Source organism: Botrytis fragariae (assembly GCF_013461495.1).
Source record: "Botrytis fragariae strain BVB16 chromosome Unknown tig00000112, whole genome shotgun sequence".
Lineage (NCBI taxonomy): Eukaryota > Fungi > Ascomycota > Leotiomycetes > Helotiales > Sclerotiniaceae > Botrytis > Botrytis fragariae.
In genome coordinates, this window is record NW_023500997.1 from 1236396 (window position 1) to 1255324 (window position 18929).

The 18929-nt window shown below is 43.0% G+C and overlaps 7 protein-coding genes across 7 annotated transcripts; 1 reads left to right on the forward strand and 6 right to left on the reverse strand.

Annotated features, from left to right (window-relative positions):
- Positions 1-305: 305 nt before the first annotated feature.
- Bfra_007945 (putative transcription factor c2h2 protein) lies at positions 306-1148 on the reverse strand (the record flags this gene model as incomplete). Its single annotated transcript, XM_037338313.1, has 3 exons — positions 306-724; positions 784-882; positions 944-1148. 3 exons carry the CDS (start codon positions 1146-1148, stop codon positions 306-308), a joined length of 723 nt encoding a protein of 240 aa, XP_037190376.1.
- Positions 1149-4212: 3064 nt separating this feature from the next.
- Positions 4213-4614, reverse strand: Bfra_007946 (putative plant expansin protein; the record flags this gene model as incomplete). Its single annotated transcript, XM_037338314.1, has 1 exon — positions 4213-4614. The coding sequence occupies one exon, from the start codon at positions 4612-4614 to the stop codon at positions 4213-4215; it is 402 nt and encodes a 133-aa protein (XP_037190377.1).
- A 4351-nt stretch (positions 4615-8965) lies between these two features.
- On the reverse strand, positions 8966-9469 carry Bfra_007947 (putative nudix protein; the record flags this gene model as incomplete). Its single annotated transcript, XM_037338315.1, has 1 exon — positions 8966-9469. One exon carries the CDS (start codon positions 9467-9469, stop codon positions 8966-8968), a length of 504 nt encoding a protein of 167 aa, XP_037190378.1.
- A 1061-nt stretch (positions 9470-10530) lies between these two features.
- Positions 10531-10820, reverse strand: Bfra_007948 (uncharacterized protein; the record flags this gene model as incomplete). Its single annotated transcript, XM_037338316.1, has 2 exons — positions 10531-10593; positions 10653-10820. The coding sequence occupies 2 exons, from the start codon at positions 10818-10820 to the stop codon at positions 10531-10533; spliced, it is 231 nt and encodes a 76-aa protein (XP_037190379.1).
- A 53-nt stretch (positions 10821-10873) lies between these two features.
- Bfra_007949 (putative nb-arc and tpr domain protein) lies at positions 10874-14219 on the reverse strand (the record flags this gene model as incomplete). The annotated part of the gene is made up of 2 exons (XM_037338317.1): positions 10874-12616; positions 12666-14219. The coding sequence occupies 2 exons, from the start codon at positions 14217-14219 to the stop codon at positions 10874-10876; spliced, it is 3297 nt and encodes a 1098-aa protein (XP_037190380.1).
- Positions 14220-14967: 748 nt separating this feature from the next.
- Positions 14968-16608, forward strand: Bfra_007950 (putative sporulation protein rmd1 protein; the record flags this gene model as incomplete). The annotated part of the gene is given in 3 exon segments (XM_037338318.1): positions 14968-15217; positions 15235-16130; positions 16183-16608. The coding sequence occupies 3 exon segments, from the start codon at positions 14968-14970 to the stop codon at positions 16606-16608; spliced, it is 1572 nt and encodes a 523-aa protein (XP_037190381.1).
- A 1056-nt stretch (positions 16609-17664) lies between these two features.
- Bfra_007951 (putative hmg box protein) lies at positions 17665-18632 on the reverse strand (the record flags this gene model as incomplete). Its single annotated transcript, XM_037338319.1, has 2 exons — positions 17665-18294; positions 18372-18632. 2 exons carry the CDS (start codon positions 18630-18632, stop codon positions 17665-17667), a joined length of 891 nt encoding a protein of 296 aa, XP_037190382.1.
- Between the last annotated feature and the right edge of the window lie 297 nt (positions 18633-18929).

Genomic DNA, 18929 nt, shown 5'->3' on the forward strand with positions numbered 1-18929 from the left:
ACGCAGTTCAGATGAAGAGGACTTGTAGTATAATCTCAAGTGCTATAGCTTCTCTCGCACAATGAGAAAATACCACAGCTCTTTCTATTTAATTTCGAAATCCAATGGATGTAAGCTTTACAACTTGCATACCGAGAAGAATGAGGCGATAGTATTGATGTCATTAAAAGTGACACTAATGAAAGTAGCTGCCAGAGAACATCCGTCTTCTATAGTGACTGTCTCCAAACATAGCCAGGCATTCACTCAAGCCTCCTTTCCCATAGATACCTGAAGCGTTTGTGATAGAAGTAAACATTTGAATATCACCATCTGTGATAAGGGTCGTTTCCCGGCTGTCCATATCGGCTCAAATCATATCCACTTTCAAAAGTCGCATAATCGTTCTCCACACATGTGCGCGTCATGTCGTGGAGGCCCGAGTCCAGATCACACATTGCTGATGGATCAACTTGACTCCAAATACTTCCAATCGCCGTAGTTGTCGTTGGTAGTTGCTCGAATTCGGAACGTGGTGGGTGGACGTCCTGAAATTCACACGTATCGGGAGGTCGTAGAGAAATGATAGTCGGGCTAATCGTATTGTCATGAGACTGCGGTACGCCAGCTGAAGCTAATGGGACCATCGAAGAGGTTGAGGGAACTTCGTGGGCGTTGACAGGAATGTACCTTGAGCTCGATCTGGTACTTGGCGGCGGAGGTATTGGAGAGAAATTTCCAGAAACTTGACACAATTGATTAGGATGGCCATTAAAGATTCAATTCTAGTGGGAGGCAACCCACTTTGGGAAGAATTTACGACCTCTGGGCTTCGAGAGCGATCTGCAACTAGAGAATGACTGCCTTGCAGGTTGCTGAAGTCTTCTGGAACAAACAAGTGATCTTTGCAAGAGTTATAAGCTAAGTTGTCCATTATTTCCACCATCACTTTGTGACTACATACCATCGTATCCAGGATGCTTGTTTTGCATGTGCTTCTTGAAATCGTGTCGCCGTTTTCCACCACGATAATTGCAGTCTGGTTCACTGCAACAGTACTTTTTATCCCCATGAACGGTCGTTTCGTGGCGGCGAGCACCTGTGCGACGCGTAAAGGTCTTGTTGCAACCAAGATATCCGCAGTGAAACTGTGAACGGTTTTGTGCCATATTTTATTGTAGAAAATCCAAGACTTTTGGTGAAGAAAGTATGGGGGAATGGAGCATTGCCGGAAATATGTAAGTTAAGGCGGACTGCTCATGAAGTAAGTAGTCAGATATCGGCTAGCTACCGATGCCTCTGGCCGGATATAGCAATTTACTAATCCAAGTAGTTTTGCCTTATAACTCCAGGCGTCCATAGTTAGATAGACTGCAATGCAAGGTTCAAACCAGTAAAGAAATAAACCGACTGAGAAGTAATAAAACTTCAGGCTGCCACGTCACGAAACTAACAAACCCATAACTTGTGTTACCAGACTGACCGGATGAAGCATTGTCAAAGCCTTTGACCTGCTGCAACGTCCCGAATAACAATGTCTTGGTAATGCAGTTGGTAAGAATCTTCGAAGTAATTGTTCTCGGAGATAAACCAGGCAAGCCAATAGTTCCCATAACATCCATAGTCTTCGGCAGAATTAGATCGATTTACGCGTTGTGACATTCAGATGCGGTAAAGAGCCTCGAATCCTAGACGTAAGCCCTGCTAAACATCTGTGAATACTGCGGAATTAAACCCTGTCTACAGTCTTGTACTGATCTGACAATATTTATTGTTATCTATAGCTAAGTAAAAAGACAACTCTGGTCCAGAGAAGCAGGTTTCGTCGCAGGTCAATGTTGGAATGAGGCAAACCAGGCAAATCTGTATGCATCAATTGATACTCACCGCTTCCAGGCATAGTACTATTCAAAATCTGGCGCTTTGAATACGGTCGTTGTTAAGTATTATGGAAGTTTTGATGTTAAGGCTGGGCGGAATGCAATTAAAGATGTTGATGGACACTCATTACTGTCAGTGCAACCCCAGAATACGGGCCGGTTCGCGTCTCGAATACATGCATCGTGAAATGGAAAAGAGTAAGTTTCACTTTTTTGGTTTGCCCGGTATAGAAATCTGTATGACTCATCTAGCTCACTTATGAAGTGCAAGTCCTGGTCCCTTGGAATTAATTGCTTCACTCCCAAGTAATGAGGTTCTACCAGTATATCTTTAGGAGAAAAAAATGTCTGTCGAAAGTAATACGCGACTTTTGCTTCCTACCACGCGCAGAAAATCCCACACAAACTTTGACTGTGAAAGAAGTCTTTCAGATATGGCTCTGTTCATCAAACGATAGTGTGAAGACCGCATCTTTTATCGTAAACCGATAGCAAAAGCTTCGCCAGAGCACTATGGGAGAAAGAAATGCTTGAAATTGTATTTCAACAGACGTCAGTCGCCACATCGAGTGATCTATTTAGTATAGATACTTGATAAGGGTATCAATCAAAGGGCCTCTGCAAGGTTTAACATTCAGATGTTAAAGATCACCGATATGATAGCGTTGCATTGAGAGGAAACCCAGTCGAGTCCACAATTAGGATTCAGATTTGTGGTGGAGCATCTCACGAATCAGTTTATTCAGAGAGCGCCCTGTTGGACTATGCAACTAATGACGGCCACTAGAATCTTCAAGCCTGAGTGATGGGCGCGTAAGCACGAGCGGCTTTTAGTCAAGTGTTGTAGTACTTCTCGGGTTCCGATCGTGCGAACTAATCGTGATTCTAGTCAAAGATCGGAATGCGTAGAGACCACACCGAAATCGATGGAAGATTTTAGAGGTTAGATTGTCTCGAGAAGTTCAAACGACTTGGTGGAAGGCGCATTCCAGGGTCTCGGAAGTCTACCTATCCTTTCATCTGAAAATAAAACGGATGACAACACCAACTTTGAAGTTACAAAAGGCTAGAAGTAACAGAACTCGGTGTGAGCCCTAACCATGGTTATTTCGACATGAGAGCTGCAGCGATAGTGATGTGTGGTACTGCATTGATGCCCACAAGCGGAAATTCATTCGGTAGATCTGTAAAAAAATGCTTGAAGGTTATCTGCTCAGAATTCCAAGAACGTGCCGGAATCTCCAAGATAGGTTGAATTTTGCCGATCAAGGTTAGAGTTGCCCCGAGTGTTCCCAAACTTATCGCGATTTGAAATCCTTGGTTCTTTATGCCAATGAATTTTCGGGATCGTTAATTATAATATGTCTCGCTAGAAAAACATGTCTCAAAATTAAGGGCCCACCAGGCCTTGTGAGATTATGTTCTAGGTGCATAGGTTGCACCCCATAAAGCAAAACCCCGCATCAAGGATCGGCTATAAGGCTCATCTTGAAGATATTTAATTTCCAAACATTTTTTATTTAAATTATCCTTATTTTGCACAACTCAGGACGGATTTTCAGGTCAGGATTTAGCTCGGATGTGGTCGGACATTCAATGAGATGTAAATCTTTTTGGTATTATGTCGAGATTATCCAATTGAAGAGGTCGAGGGGGAAAAATAGATAATTTATCCCTATAGCGAGGATTTGCTATAGTTTTCCAGCCAGCCCCGAAATTGTATTCACTTGCATTCTGTCCAACCCCGGAAGTGTATTCGGGCTTTCCGGGCCCGAAATAGTGGTTCACCAATCAAGCCCCTTCATTAGCTTAATAACCGAGATTCAAAATGTCAGCCCGTATATCTCAATTTTGGAACACGGATTTTCTGTTCCTGCATCAACAAAGTTATCGCACCTTCTCGTCATTTTGGTTCAATGTTGGTGATAAATTCTTAGGTTATAGACATTGCTGTGCCGTTGAAGTTACCTGTTTGAATTTCTTATGCATCGCTAGAGCCTAGACAGTCACACCACAATGAAAAAATCCAAAGTCACTGTCACGAAATGAATGGAATCAGACCCTTGATTCATGTCATGCCGCAGGGCAAATTTAATTTGCTTCTACGAAATATTGTTTTTCCCCAAGTAATTTTATAGATGCAACATCAGATGACCATTTCTTCTCCCAATATTCGAACCTCAGAATGCAAACCCTCTCGAAAATAAAACGAAAATAAAACGATCTACCACAGCTTTTCATCCCTCCACGGACGGACACCACCAATCCACCGCTGACCATGCATCAGCAGGGATGGATTTTACGGCGAATCAAACTTCTGACCAGCTCTGCCGATTTCTGAATGTCTGTCAATCTAAACAAAAGACCAGGTTCCCTTAATGCGTCCAGCAGACTCTGGAGCAAGAGCCTTGAAAGCGGCAGGGCTCAAATCTAAGTCGTATGTAGCGCAGCCCATGCACTTATCAACAACCTTAACAGTGACAGACTTCCCGCCATAGTTGATCTTGATCTTTTTTCCGCAGTTGGGGTTACCGTTGGACTGGGTTCCCATAAGTCCTGCTGACATGGCAACGACCAATTCGGAGTCAGAATTGGTCACGCCACAGGCACCAAGACCAACATCATAGTAGGTCAAGTCACCTGAGTTTGAGCGGCGAACGAGCTCGGGCTCGTTTGCCGATACTGGAGCAGGAGCAGCGGAGATGAGGGGAGCGAATGCCATGATGGCAGCGATAGCAGTGATTGTGAACTTCATTTTGACTGAGGAAGGTGTGTTGTTTAAAAAAAATGAGTTTAATGAAAGTGTGAAGACAACGAGGAGCCGTGTGCTGTGAGTGTGTTTTGAGAAGTATGTACTTGAAAGTTGATGGTGATGCGATGATGAGAATGGTAGGTTTCCGAGGATATACATTGGGTTTATATATATATATTTTTTTTTTTGTCATTACTTCTATTCTGGTGTTCAAATCCGTCTCTTGACATTGCTTTGGGATTGAGGCTTCCTCAGCGAAGGATTGACTTTCTTCCTTTACTCAACGTAGCACCGAAAGGAGTGCAAGACTATGAAACAAAATCATCTAGGATTTATGTTTAATGGTCAGTATTCCTTCGTACTGGGCGCAACTTAAGTTTTGAAGACAATGTTCATTGTTTTGGATACAATAAAATTATGAAACCCTAAGAAGATTTCCGGATTTCTAAGGTAGTTTTTTTCAAAAGTTTAATTATACCTTTTCATGACAAGTTTTATGATGATGATTTATCATAATTTATCACTATATCGATTATCTTGAACCCCGAAGTGTCAAATCTTTCTATGCTGGCATAAGAATGCTAGATATTCATTGCACTAGAGCGATGCTTTGGATAGTTAAAATCTAGGTCCTAACAAACAGGCCGATCTGAACTTTTTGAGCGTGTTTTATGTCCATATCTAGGAATCTAGCTCCTTTAGATGAGTCTCTCAATCGTTTCTGGCTGTTCAAATCCTCAATATCGATAACCCAAGACTATTTCATTTGTAGTCGCTAAAAAACAGTATGATTTTCTCCACTTTTCAGACATTAATGAGTAAGTCTCATCCTCTATCTAGTCCGTTCCTACGTATTTACATCTCCTATGTCTTCTTTTACAAGAATCACACCCAGCTTTAAGTAGCATAACATGTAGCGATATCAGTGTGAAATAATGTTCGGGGAACGTACGTAGGGTGAGTTCATGAACTGACAGTCTTGAATTTTCAAAGGCTAAACTCAGAATCCATAACCTAAGCACAAGATCTAGCGAGATAATTAACAAATTCAAGTATTTATTTCCTATTTCGATCGTTTGGGTCTAATCCATCGCACCTTAGAACCAAATTCCCCGATTTTAAATTTACTGTACGGCACCGATCGGAGTATATTGCGTCTTCTTGACATTCGCACGATAGATTTAGTGTGTCCGGGGATGGAACTAACTTCACTAAATCTCATGACATGCATAGAACCTGTGGGGCTATCAATCCTCCGAAAGTTTACGCTATCTAAATTTAGCTGCTCCGCCCGAATAACGTGACATCAAATCCAAATCCTCGTGATGACGTGGTCAGATTTTCGAGCAGAAGGAAATTTAATTATATTTACGTGAGCCTTGGGTGGTATTTGATCAAAATAACCAAGACAAACAGGACATCAAACAAATTTCGAATAAGTACTGAATATGGAAGGTGCATAATAATAAAAGTGATCATGAAACGACCGATATAAATCCTTCCCCAGACGATTGAAATTAATAATGCTATGAATAGTCCAAATCCTGTCAACTACCGCGAATTCGCTGGCAACGACAGAATCCTGAAGCTTTGACATAAATATCAAATTTGAATAACATCTGAGTGAGATGCAATTGCAAGGAATAGACACCAAACTTCAGTTCTAGATCTTGAAAGCACTTGAAAATCCATGAAATAGGAGGCTAGCATCATCAGGTACAAGCATACTCACAAAATTGTTTTCCTTAATTCCAGAGATATGGAATATTGGAGTTCGGGCGTTTGATGCCACTCGATGATATACGAAGCTATTGTAGTGAAGGCACGAATTTGTAAATGTTTTTATGACCGTGGCGCAGGCTGGATAGGCATGAGTTATCGATAATCGGAGATTAAATGAAGCCACAACCTATTTTCCTGCTCAAAGTTCGTTGACAGCAGTGAGACTTTCGTGGTTATATCAAAACTTGCAACCTGATCACTGGACTACGGGTGATCAATCATTTTCCTCAGCTCTTGCTCGCCCGAGTTATATGATTTCACGCTCTTTGACACTCATCGTTGGTTGCAAAACCTCCAAATAAGTTAACCTTATTGGGTCCCAGAATATCGTTCTTGGAAACTATTGAGGTGAATGAAGTTAAGATTGCCCAGAGCTGTGCCGCAATGCTTTCTGTATCTATGCAGTCATTGGACTGAAGAAAATACCAATTTCAATCAAACCACTCCATAATTTACAACTTCAAAAAACGCCACCAACACGCCAATTCAATATGTTTTGTAGCCGGGACGTGTCCTAGAAAGCTCGTAACGGACAGATAACTGCGATAGGTACGACTATCTCGTCCCAAAATGTTAGAAAGTGATTACTATTGTCATCAAAGGGTTTGTCCAACCGTCAGCTAACTTTCGCGAGTGCTAAGGTCCAGAGTCAACGTAAACTTCATGTCGTTTATTTCCGAGATTGCTCCTTCTCCTTGTCTTCGGCCTGTAGGACGTTGTTCTGCTGTAGATTGCAGTGCCAAACCGGCCCAGCTTCTCTTCGGTATGACATGGTTCAAGAAGACGGACTCTATTCTGGACTTTACTCGGTGTAAGAGAAGCAAATCTCGGGTGTTCAGCCGGTGGCTTACACAAGTGCGGCGAGGCGATTCAAATACAGAAGGTGCCATTGCTACTTCATTGTGCATATTTGAATCTTGAATAGTCTTTATTAGCGAGTTGCGAGCGACTATCAAGCGCCGGAGATTCTCAGAAGTTCATTCTGCTGATATGAAGTACCCTGCAGCCCAATCAGAGGTAGACGGGAACTTTCACTACAATCACAGCAAGGGGGCAAGTACAAGTGAAGATGTGTTGAACGGTTGACTGATTGGCCCTTTAATTCTGACGAGGTAGGGAAGACTTGTGATTTACTAGATATTTCCATAACTGCAAGCAATAGTACTAACAGTACGATATCGGGCTCATTTACAAGAGCTGCAGGTCGCGGCTGGATATGTAGGCTTTCTCCAAAGAAGGAACATCTCCGCGTGCTTCATGCAGTTATCGTATGCGCTGCGTCACATACATACACTTCTGCTCCAATGGATCTTACAGTTAGTTGCGCATTAACTTGCCTGTAGTTTTGTACTGACAGTCATGTTATTAATTGTGCAGTACAGCGTGGCATATTCAGACTTCTAGAGAGCTTGCGTATCTGTTCAATCTATAATCCACTGGCCAGTCTTGTGAGTATGTCATGCATATCGCCTTAAAAAAAGTAATTAAGCCTCTCATATTTTGCTCGTTTTTTGGGTGTATTCTATAACTTTACCGCGTAGTATTTCCAGGGTGGGTATTTTTACCCGCTTTCATACTCTCTCCACGAATCACATGCTCTGCGGTGACCCGACAGAATTTGGACCCCTCATTCGACTTCCTGTAATGGATTGGGCCCCGATTACCAATAACTTTCTTTCCTTTGGTAACGAACAAGTTGCAACAACCAGGATAATGACATCTTTGTCGCTTTAATTTCTACTATCGAAACACTCCAGATCAGATACGAGGTCCTCCTCCGCATTACAGCACTTATCATTGGCCATACTATTTAATATCGACAAATGCAGTGAGCGTTATAATTGAAACTCTATCAAGGCTCCTGAATAGTAGAAGCTAATTTTTATACTCATTAGTTCAGGAATAACAACTAGGGTTATTGATAAGGTATACACCTGGATAGTCGACAATTCCCCCCTTCACTTCAAAATTTAGCTACAAAATTGTTTTGCAATTCATCTCAAAGTATTGGTTACCAGTTGAGTAGTGGGAGATATGGTTGCATATTCCGCTTTGGGAAAAAAACAAGGCCTAAACTGGTTTGTTCATAACCTGATGGGATGCTTGCAACAATAGCATATTTTTGGCTATCACCGTATTAATCGGGCTTGAAACCCTTGTTGCACTTTACCCGAAGTAGCTGGGCCTGGCTCACCACATAATTTTTAAAGGCTGCAAAATCTAGGCGAGGTGTGAGTTTCTATCTTACATGGTTCTGTTTCTGTTTCCTATTGAAAGAGTCGGTCTTTTCCGGCCTTAGTCAATAATTTGTGACACATATGATGCTATGAAGAGCACTTGACCTTCTCGCGATGATAATCATGATCGCAAGTTGAAGTGAGGGTATGTTTTCTATTCATAATGTAATGGTAATTCAAAAATTATATACTCGTCTTTCCATACCTACACAGCGTAGGCTACGTTCTACACAACCCCCAGACCAAATCGATCCATCATCTCAATTCCCAGCAACTTCAACAAAAGACCCAAATACCAAAATCAAATGCACCACCCAGCCTAGAAAGCGAGTCACCTATACAAGACTCTCAAGAACCTCTCCTCTCTCCCTCAACAAGTCCAACACCGGCTGGAAAAGCATGCCTTCCACTCCCGCCCACCTCCTAGTCTCTTCCAGCCCTACCCACTCCCACTCACCATTCTTCTCTCCCTCCAGATTTCTCGGTCCTTCTCCCTTTCCATCCCAAGTTCCTACCATCCAAACAGCCACATAGTGTCTCCCCTCCAGCCCTTCCTTCCCATCTCTCCTGGGCCCCGCTTCCATGAGACTATTCGTCGCGGTAAGAAATTTCATCCTTTCTTTCTGGAGTACGAGTCCTGTTTCTTCAAGGACTTCGCGGACAGCACATTCCTCAAGCGTTTCGCCGAACTCGAGATGTCCCCCTGGATTAGCCCATTGGTCGTGGCCGTGGGGAACCAGTCGTTTGCCCATTAGGAATAAAGGGTTTGAGGGGGTAGAAGAGGGGTGCAGGATAAAAACACCAACGCCAACGCGGACCTTGTTCTTGGAGTCGGACATGATGGATAAGTGGTTTAATAAAATCTAGATTTTTTTCTGTCTAATACGCGAGCTTTGATTGTTGGTTCAAAATGTTGTGCGCGGTGTGGTAGGTGCAGATACCTAGTTTGAGTGATGGCAAGAGAGATGAAAGACCAAGAAAGTAATATGAGTTCTTCAAGAAAGTACAACAACTCCGATGACTTAGACAATTGGAAAACTATAGCTAAGACTATCAACATTCCAACTGTTATATACTTTCAAAAAAGATTATCTGACGTCATCCGACTCCAGATCTTAGTAGAGTCTCGTATAGTAGTAACCTATGACCGTGTTTGGTTCACTACTAGTCATCGATCAAAATACAAACTGAACATTTCATATTAAACTAATTGAGGCTATCTACAGATTATTCACCAATCCAATTCCCAAAGTCAGTGTGAGACCGTCCTGGTTTTCTGTTGTGGGGGCGATTACAAGCATGAAGGATTGATTACATAACATGCGAGATGATTACTAAAGAGATATCTTCATCAATACGATGGGTAATGATGTCAACATGGCGATCTGAAATTTATATAAAGTCAATACACGATCCAAATTAAGCCAGCAGGACTTGGCTATGTGTTTGTGGACAAAACCTTTCAGCTGAGCTTGTCTAAAGGTTTCAGAACAACACGGTCTCAACTTGAGCTATGAACATAACCAATTGCTTCTGTTCTTCTCGAATAGAAGCGGCAGTACAACTATCAAAGCCTCCTGACATATACATTCACGAATTTCGTCATGTATAAATACCATTATCCGGTACTGCTACATTTCGACTCGGAACCATCATGAACTTCTCTCAGGCGCTATATTGCATTCATCACACAATGCCTATCTCAACTGACGACTATATGTGCTAGTGTGGCACTATAAATGCTTTACTCCCGTTTGTAGATAAACTGGTTATCGGATCAAGCTAGACTTTGCTACGACACAGCCTTCGCTTGATCTTCGCTCGATGACTTCCGCATGTTCTATCACATTAATGCCGCGGTGACGGCTAGCTGCATGGCAGCCGCGTCTTGCCACGCCAATCAAACTTCATCCTTGTGGCATTTTGATTTAGGCATTTGGTTGACGAAAGATGGCTTAGCCCTCTGTCAATCGCCAATTTCTTTCCGTTTGCCTGATCTCGTTCCCTTTGTGTAATTCTCACCTCGATCACCGAAGACTCGCATTCACAAATACACAAATTCAGAACATCAACGAGACGATAGTTCTTGGGAGAGGTAGCGCAAGAATTTGTGACTATTGCCAGTTGGTACACAATAGGGTTTCTGAATGTCAAGAGTCTAACAAGGACACCATAACTGAAGAAGCTCATGTTGCCTTGACTGCGAGGTAAATCACAAGACAATCCCCTCCCACTTACAAAATCTATCCCCTAAGTCTACAATTGAGACCGATGTTTCTTAGACAATCAGTCTGCGCGCTAGTAATCGATGGCAGAATCGTTAGAACTGCACAATTATGCTCTGCATTGAATTGACTTACATTTAAAAGACATTTTTCTTCAGGCCAAGCACGGCATTGATGTTGCCTTCCTCTTTGATCTCTATCCGGGGTTGTTTTTCTTATTGGAGACGGGTGCGCTCCCAAGATCGAGAAAACCGAGCTTAGACGTTCTGTAGCAAGCTGCTTGTTTCTCGATGCCCTTCCTGTACGATCCACCTTTGAACCCAGATGGTCGGTCGATTCTAGAGCTGGAATAGAATTGAAAGATGCTATATTTACGACATCATCAGGCGTTGAGAGCGAACTACAATTTGAAGGCGTATTCATCTCATTCCATTTGAGTTCTTGTGTATGAACCGACGGCTTAATGGATGCAGAGAAAGCGTTATTCGATGGTGCCTGTTGCATGATAGGGATTCCGCCACGATCCAATGGAGCGAAGAATTGAGTCCTGTCCGGTTTTGGAATTCCCAGCCCGGGGTGATACGAAGTATTTCCTTGCGGCACATGTATTCCAGGATCGTTTGGCATGTTCGGTTCCGACCTCTCTATAGAGTCATCTAAAATGCTAGGTCCTCGACGATCGATACAAGCGACTTCAGTATCAAGCGATTTGTCTGGTATTCCTTGATCGTTCAGAGTTGTTAATAGCTCAAACCTTAAACGCAAGTTATCGACTTCTTCTTTGGGGTTGCGGTAAGACGTTGTTCCTGCAATAACGCGCCCTTTACTAGCACAACCGTGAATATACCATTCGCCGGCAAGCTTCAGTTGACCCAATGCAAAGTAGACATCCCCCAACTCGCACATAGATTGCAATGTGGAGGAGTGCTTGGGCCCGAGAAGGGCTTTTCGCTTCTGAATTATGGTATGATAGTATTGTTCCGCTTCTTGGTGTCGATGCTGAAGCTTGTAGACTAAAGCTATATTTGCCTTCAGATATAGCGCTAAGCCATCCTCTCCTCCACTGCCCGGTATTTCCAGTTTTTTGAGTCCCTCTTTGAACAATTTTTCCGCTTCCAAGAAGTTCCCTCTTTTCATAGCAACCTCACCCAAATTATTTAGTGACTCTATCACAGTCTTATGGACGGGACCGTTAAGGTTTTGATACCCTATCAAGGTTCTTTCGTAAATTTCTGTCGCAGCATCAAAGTGCAATTGTAAAACAAGGAGGTTTGCAAGGTTGTTGGCTGTGTTGAGCGTCCGTGGATGATGCGGACCAAGCATAGTATGCTTGATTTCTAATGCTTGATGAAGTAGAGGCCGAGCTTCTTCCAACCTTCTCAAATCGAGATACATAGCCGCGAGGTTATTCATAGTACTAAGAGTCGCAACGTTGTTTGTTCCCAACAGTGAAATTTGCATGTCAAGCGAATGCATGAACAGACGTTCTGCATCATTGTTTCTATCATGCTGCCCATAAAATGTAGCAAAAGTGGTTTGAAATCCTTCGATGACGCCTCCGTATTCTATAATGCTCTGCTCATCAGTCAAAAAAGATAATTTGTTCTCGATACAGGCATCGATATGTGATAGCAGCTCTTGTCGTTTATGCAGGGAAAGCAGTTCTATGTCCGTTTCCTGAATAACAGATGCTGTTAATGCGATCGCAAGGCTCACACACGCCCGGCGTCTCTCTACAGATTCTCTAAGCTGCAACCAATCCTGAGATTTATCAGCTCTTTCTTAAACGTGTTGTCGAAAACAAAAATACCTTTACTAATGGGTGGAAAGAGAATCGAACCTCATCGCTCGTGATCTCCATATTTTGAATAATTGAAAGATTTACAAGGCCGACAATAACGTCTTGGAACTTGAAAGAGTCCCAAGACCCCTGGGTAGAGAAAAGAGGCTTCCATCCTGGAGACTTGTCATTGTAGATATCGGTATTTTTGAACAGTGATTCACTGATACTCATTGGGCTGAAGTATGCAGCTTGGGCCAAGAATTCGCCAATTCGATTTCTCTCCTCATCATTGCCGGAGATCTGGTCAAAAGACAGCTCCCAAGTGGTAAGAACTGATAAATGCTCGGAAGTTTGTTGTGAATCACCCAAGCTACGTTTTTGGTATTCCCACAAAGACTGCGGAGTATCTTTGAGTATGAATTCCTTTCGCCGCTGAAAGTGGTCTGAAAACATGTGAAGCGGAAGATGGCGAATTGAGATGTAACCTGCTGCTTGATCAATAGCAAGCGGGAGGTATCCTAATTTCTTTACTATATCTCTTCCCTGATTTAAATCATCCTCAGACTTTGAGACTGAAGTGCATCTGGATGTCAATAACTGTACACTTTCCTCCTCGGTCAGTCCATCTAGCTTCAGGTGACTGCCAAGTCTGCCGCTTGATATGTGACGGCTTGTCACAATGATGGCGTTTTCTCTACAAGCGGCGTTTGGAAAATAGAATGGCAAATCACCGAAAGATTTTGGATCGTCATAATTATCAAAGACCAATAGCCATGGTTCCTTCCAATCACCCAAGATATTTTTCACAACTGATATGATTTCCTCGCCACCAACGAGAACTGCAGAACTGTCGATTGTCTTCAAAATTCTCTCGAATCCACGAGACGCGGATTTCCGCGATGACGCATCAATCCAAAATACACCTTTGTAGAATTTCATGTGCTGGTGACTATATTGTAGAGCAATCTGAGTTTTCCCTTGGCCTCCCACACCAGTAAGAACGACGATTGAAGGATCGTTGTGGCTAGCTTCTAATGCTGTTTGAATTCGATTCAAAACATCTTTTCGGCCAACAAAATTAGAAACTCTCGACTGAGGAACATCAAAGTAAGATTTTTTGTTAGGCAATGATGCTTCGGGTTTTGTAGTAATCTGGGTATGCACGGTAGAAAGGTGCAATGCGATAGTCGACTTATATTCTGCCAGAATACCGACTATCTCCCGCACTTTAGTATCTTTGCCAAAACTTCTGATTCCTTTCCAAGTCTTCTGGAATTTAGATGCTGTGTCACTAGGTGTCAAGTCTTTGATCAAGCCCTCCAGAGTTTGCAATTGACGAAGGCATCCTTCCAGGACACGAACCAATGCCTTTTCGGTCGGAGAATCTAGAAGACCACGATATTGAGAAGATCTCAAAGATTCGATGGCCGAGATAAGTAAAGGCAACTGGAGAGATAAGTCGCGAAAAGCAGTGTTTTGGCGATATGATTGAATACGATTTTGTATCTTGGTGCAAGCATCCACAACTGCTATGACATTGGAAGCAATTCCAAGAACAGCGATAAATTCAACTCCAGACATAGTGATTATTTCAGAACGAACACACTTGGAATCGAAGTTACATGAATCTGTGAAATATCTGAAGGACTCAAATGGGCTGGGGCTGAGATATGCAAGTTGAAACACAGCCACAGCCATAGGAACAAAAGCTACCAATGGGACAAAGTAATCATGGCCTTATCACTCATATAATAAATCCCGAAACCCGTGATGATTGCTGCGATGCTTCTCACTCGAATCCTGATATATGCTTTGGACATGCGCGATTACCTCTCTGATGTATGCCACTTGTAAGATCTTACCTCTTGAAGAGGGAGTATTTGAGCGAGGCCCATACCGGTACAGGATTGTTGAAACCGTCGCTTCGAGGTTGAAATCCCATAATGACGGAATGAGCTCGTCGGCTTCGAATGCAAAGTGAATATCGATTACATATAGTACCGGGTCAAATTTTCCCAGTAGTAATAAACCGTACTGTTGATATCAAAATCCGGTATGTTGGCTCTGATGGATATGCTAGCTGTTCCGAATGAGGTTTAACGCCCCCGCACGGATCTCACGATTTGTTGATGAAAGCTTGCCCAAATGTTGCTTCCTCTTATAGAAAATAAACGTCATTTCAGAGATGTAAATTTTTAACTTCATGAATTACTACTAGATACATTAATACATCAATCAATTCTATGCACATATAACTTTCTACTTTCAAACCCTTCTTTTCAACTTCTTGTCGATAGAGATAGAATTAATACACACGACTGACGCTCCTATGGCTTTCACCGGCGCCAGCCCCTCAGAGCATACACCTCTTCTCGACCAACAAGCTCTCAGTCCTACAAATACCTCCAAGAAAGCCCCAAGGAATGTTACCTTCAACGATAATCCAACTGTCAGGACAATTGGCTTGAACGAACCTTCACAATCACTTAGGACAAATGATTCCAATGAATATACACAATCGCCTAGAGCAACAGCCCCGTCACCACCTTCTCTCAATAGCAAACTTCGACGCCGAAACAGTCATGGATCCCTCAAGTGCCAATGCACCCAGCATCAAAGATAGGCCCTCAAAGAGCTAGTAAGATTACACAGAAGCTTAAGTATCTTCCAGATTTGGAGATTGGCGCAGATGGACCCGACGAAGAGAGCGGACGAGACGTTTATTCTCAATTTACACGAATCAAAGATCCGACAGCGCGTAGAGATGCTGCAAGGCTGGGGAAGGCCGATCGCGCTCGATTGCCTCGAGTGACTGCATACTGTACTGCTAACAAATACCAATTGGAAAATGTGATGCGCTTCCTAAATGGTCGGGGCAAGAAGACGAAGGGAGCAAACCCAAAATTGTTTGATGAGTGTATTTACACACCATTTAGATACGGTAAAGACCATGGAAAGACGCCTTCGGATCGGGACATGGAGGTACATAGTGCGCCGGTAAAGTTGACGGAGCGAAGACACTCGGATAGTGTTATTGAGGTGGAAGACAACAATAAACAACGTCGGGACGACCTCATAGACCTGCATACCAATGGCGGTGATGTTGCTATCAGCAATGGCGACCACTCTCCCGCTAACCATATTCTCCCAGAAATCGTGGAGCGACAAATGGAGAACGAGACCGAAGCTCTTATATCAGAAAGTAATCCCGACTTTGATACTCGAATTCATACACCCGAAGTGTTCCTATTTGGCTATGGTGTTGTGGTAATATGGGGTATGTCCAAAGAGGATGAGCAGCGGTTCCTCAAGGACATAGCGAGGTTCGAGAGCGGCAAATTCGCAGCCAACGATGTGGAAATGGAGTCTTTCAACTTCTATTACACCGTAGAGTATCAAGCTAGGATTTACAACGATTTTATCACCTTGAAGGACAAGAGAAATTATATGACCAAGCTAGCGATTTCCCACGGCTTGGCGCAAAGTGTTAAGGTATTTCGTCTTTGAATCCGATCTTCGTTAAGGTACTAACTATTTGATTCAGACCTCACTTTTTGAATCTTTAGTAGACAGCACCATCGACGAAAACAAAGACATTCCTACCCAAATCGCGCTGACAGGAGCTATTGACCTCCCACGAAAAAGAATCAACATGCAAATCGGCGAGCTCTTCATCCTGCGCATAAATATTCATCTTAATGGTTCAATTCTGGATACCCCTGAGTTGTTTTGGTCAGAACCGCAATTGGAACCAATATACCAAGCTGTGAGAAGTTACCTAGAAATGGATCAGAGAGTGAAGCTGCTGAATGAGAGATTGGACGTCATCGCGGACTTGTTGGCAGTTCTTAAGGATCAACTCAGTCACAGACATGGAGAGAAGCTAGAATGGGTTGTCATCGTTTTGATTGCTGTGGAAATTCTAGTTGCAGTTCTTAATATCGTCGTCGATCTGTCAGTCGGCGAATGATTTACAGAACTACGTACTCGCCTTCTCGACTACTTGGCTATGAAGATATTTGATTTGATGTTTGAATTATCCAAGTGTTCAAAATTACTTCTATGTTCCAGAGCATTTGAATTCCCAGAATCCTTCATTGTTGGATTGCAATGAAACTATCATTCAACCAACAGGTCAAGCTAGAAAGGGAGCAGAGAAAATTGTCATGGCGTACCCAATCACCACACAAAACATTCTACTGGAATATTAACATAATCGCCGCCTATCATTCCAATTTCTTTTACCATTGGAATGACATCCGAAATATTTGTACACAAAATTTGATCGTACGGAAACGCGGGCGTTATTTTTCTTTCTTTTCTATTCATTTCTTTGGGGTAGAACTTACAGGCTTGTACATAATAATTGCATCACATAGTACTTGAAGGACTGTGTGCGTGCATGCATGGCGTGGAGGGAAACAGGCGTTTTGATATTTGGATAGATGGGGACTTTGTATTTTGCGAGAAAGGATAGCCTTGAAGGGAGACTTGTATATGTAGATAGGGCGAGGTGTAAGAATGGAAAGGATTGAGTGAATACATTTAGGTTGTCTGTTGTGGCGTGATGTGATGTGTACTGTGAAGTGTAATGTAAAATGAGAGATTTTGGTTGGCAGTCTACTGCATTCTTCAAGAAGGATACCTAGCTGAAAGGAGTACCGTCTTGATACCTTCTTGAAAGCTTATACATGTTTGACGAGCCGAACACTTTCTGGTCTATTCTCGGGTATATCAAAGGGGGCATTTTCGCATGATCAAGAAAAAGTAAGATCGTATGAAGTTAATATTACACCAATAGAAGTGGACTACCAAATACACACGCAGATAGATATCTGTACGAAGGATTCCATCTCAGGAAAATCAAAAAGTAATTCTAATATTGCAAGCAAGCAGCTTGATTCATCTTCACGCACCCTAACGCCAAGTTTCGGATATTTTCGACCTTCCATTATCCCATTTGCATATCGTATTGACCCAGATCCTTTCCATTCCTCGACTGCCAAGTAAACTCCGTAGATTGTATCTAGCCTCTGTTCACAGATGTGAAGCCGCCAGCTCCGTTGGCTGCGTTGCCATTGGGTGTTTCTTCGCGACCGCTATCTCCCATTTCTACATCGTCATCTAAGGGGGTGCTGTTTTCGAGTTTCTTTGCACTTTGCATTGCTTTGAATAGATTCTCGTATCGTTCTGTGGTTGCAGCATCTGCTTCTCTCCATCCACTTGCCAAAAGACGATCGATGTCAAGGCTTCCTTCTTTGATACCACGTCTATGCTGTACCATCATGGGCCCACGCAATTCCTGGCAATATAATTCGAAGCCTGATGCAGGAGTTTTGGGTGGTCCAGAGGGGGGGATAGATGGAGAATGGGAGGCTGAGTGCGGCGTTCGGCCGCCCATGGGAGTAGAATTGGAGAGTGCGCGGCGAGGAGATATTGGTTGTGGATGGGCAAGGGAGGTATTGAAGCTATTAAATGTTCCTTGGCTAGGGTTACTAGGCATGTCGAGATGTGTATGAGAGAAGGAGGAGGAGGAAGGTGAGATGGCGAGATTGGCGTTTAAGCTGTTGGGCAGAGGAACGGTTGGATCACCGAGGGTATTTAGGAAAGAGGGTTTGCGATGACCACGCTTTGTGCGCAGTGGCTTTTCTTGAGGCTACAAATTTCTGTGTTAGATGTCTGTTTGCAATCAAAAAGAAAGGGACGCGGAAGAAGAGATACAGATAAACCTACTGTTGGAGGTGGACTTGGAGAACCCTCCGAGTCTTCCACATTTGTACTCGTTCGTTTCGACATTTGTTCTAACAAGAAGGCTCGCTCCAGACGCATCTTGTTAATTGCTCGACGCATTCGTGACAATCTGAGGCGCGCGGCATCATTGGCTTCTTCGACTTCATTCATTCGAGTCTTAAGTTGAATACATTTGCGTTTGTATGATTCTTCGACCGATGGAGGAAGGGTTGGTGGATTTTTTGATATTCCGTTGGACGCCATTTTGATTTTATGGTGGTGGTCCAACAGACAACGTCGAAGTTGTGCTTCGAAGGGGATCAACCACTATCCTGAGCTTCACAGTAATGCGACACCTGAAGTCCCGGAATTGATTTGGTAACGGCGATTGATCTGATTAAAACGTGGTTGAAGGAGATATGTCGGTGGTGAAGCGCAATCTTGAACGTTGATATTAGCACTAGATTCGTTCCACTACCTGGATTTGGGGTCCTTTTAATAGCTATGAAGCCTTATGAATGGATTAATACAATGTACGTACTACTGAAGCTGATAAATTGA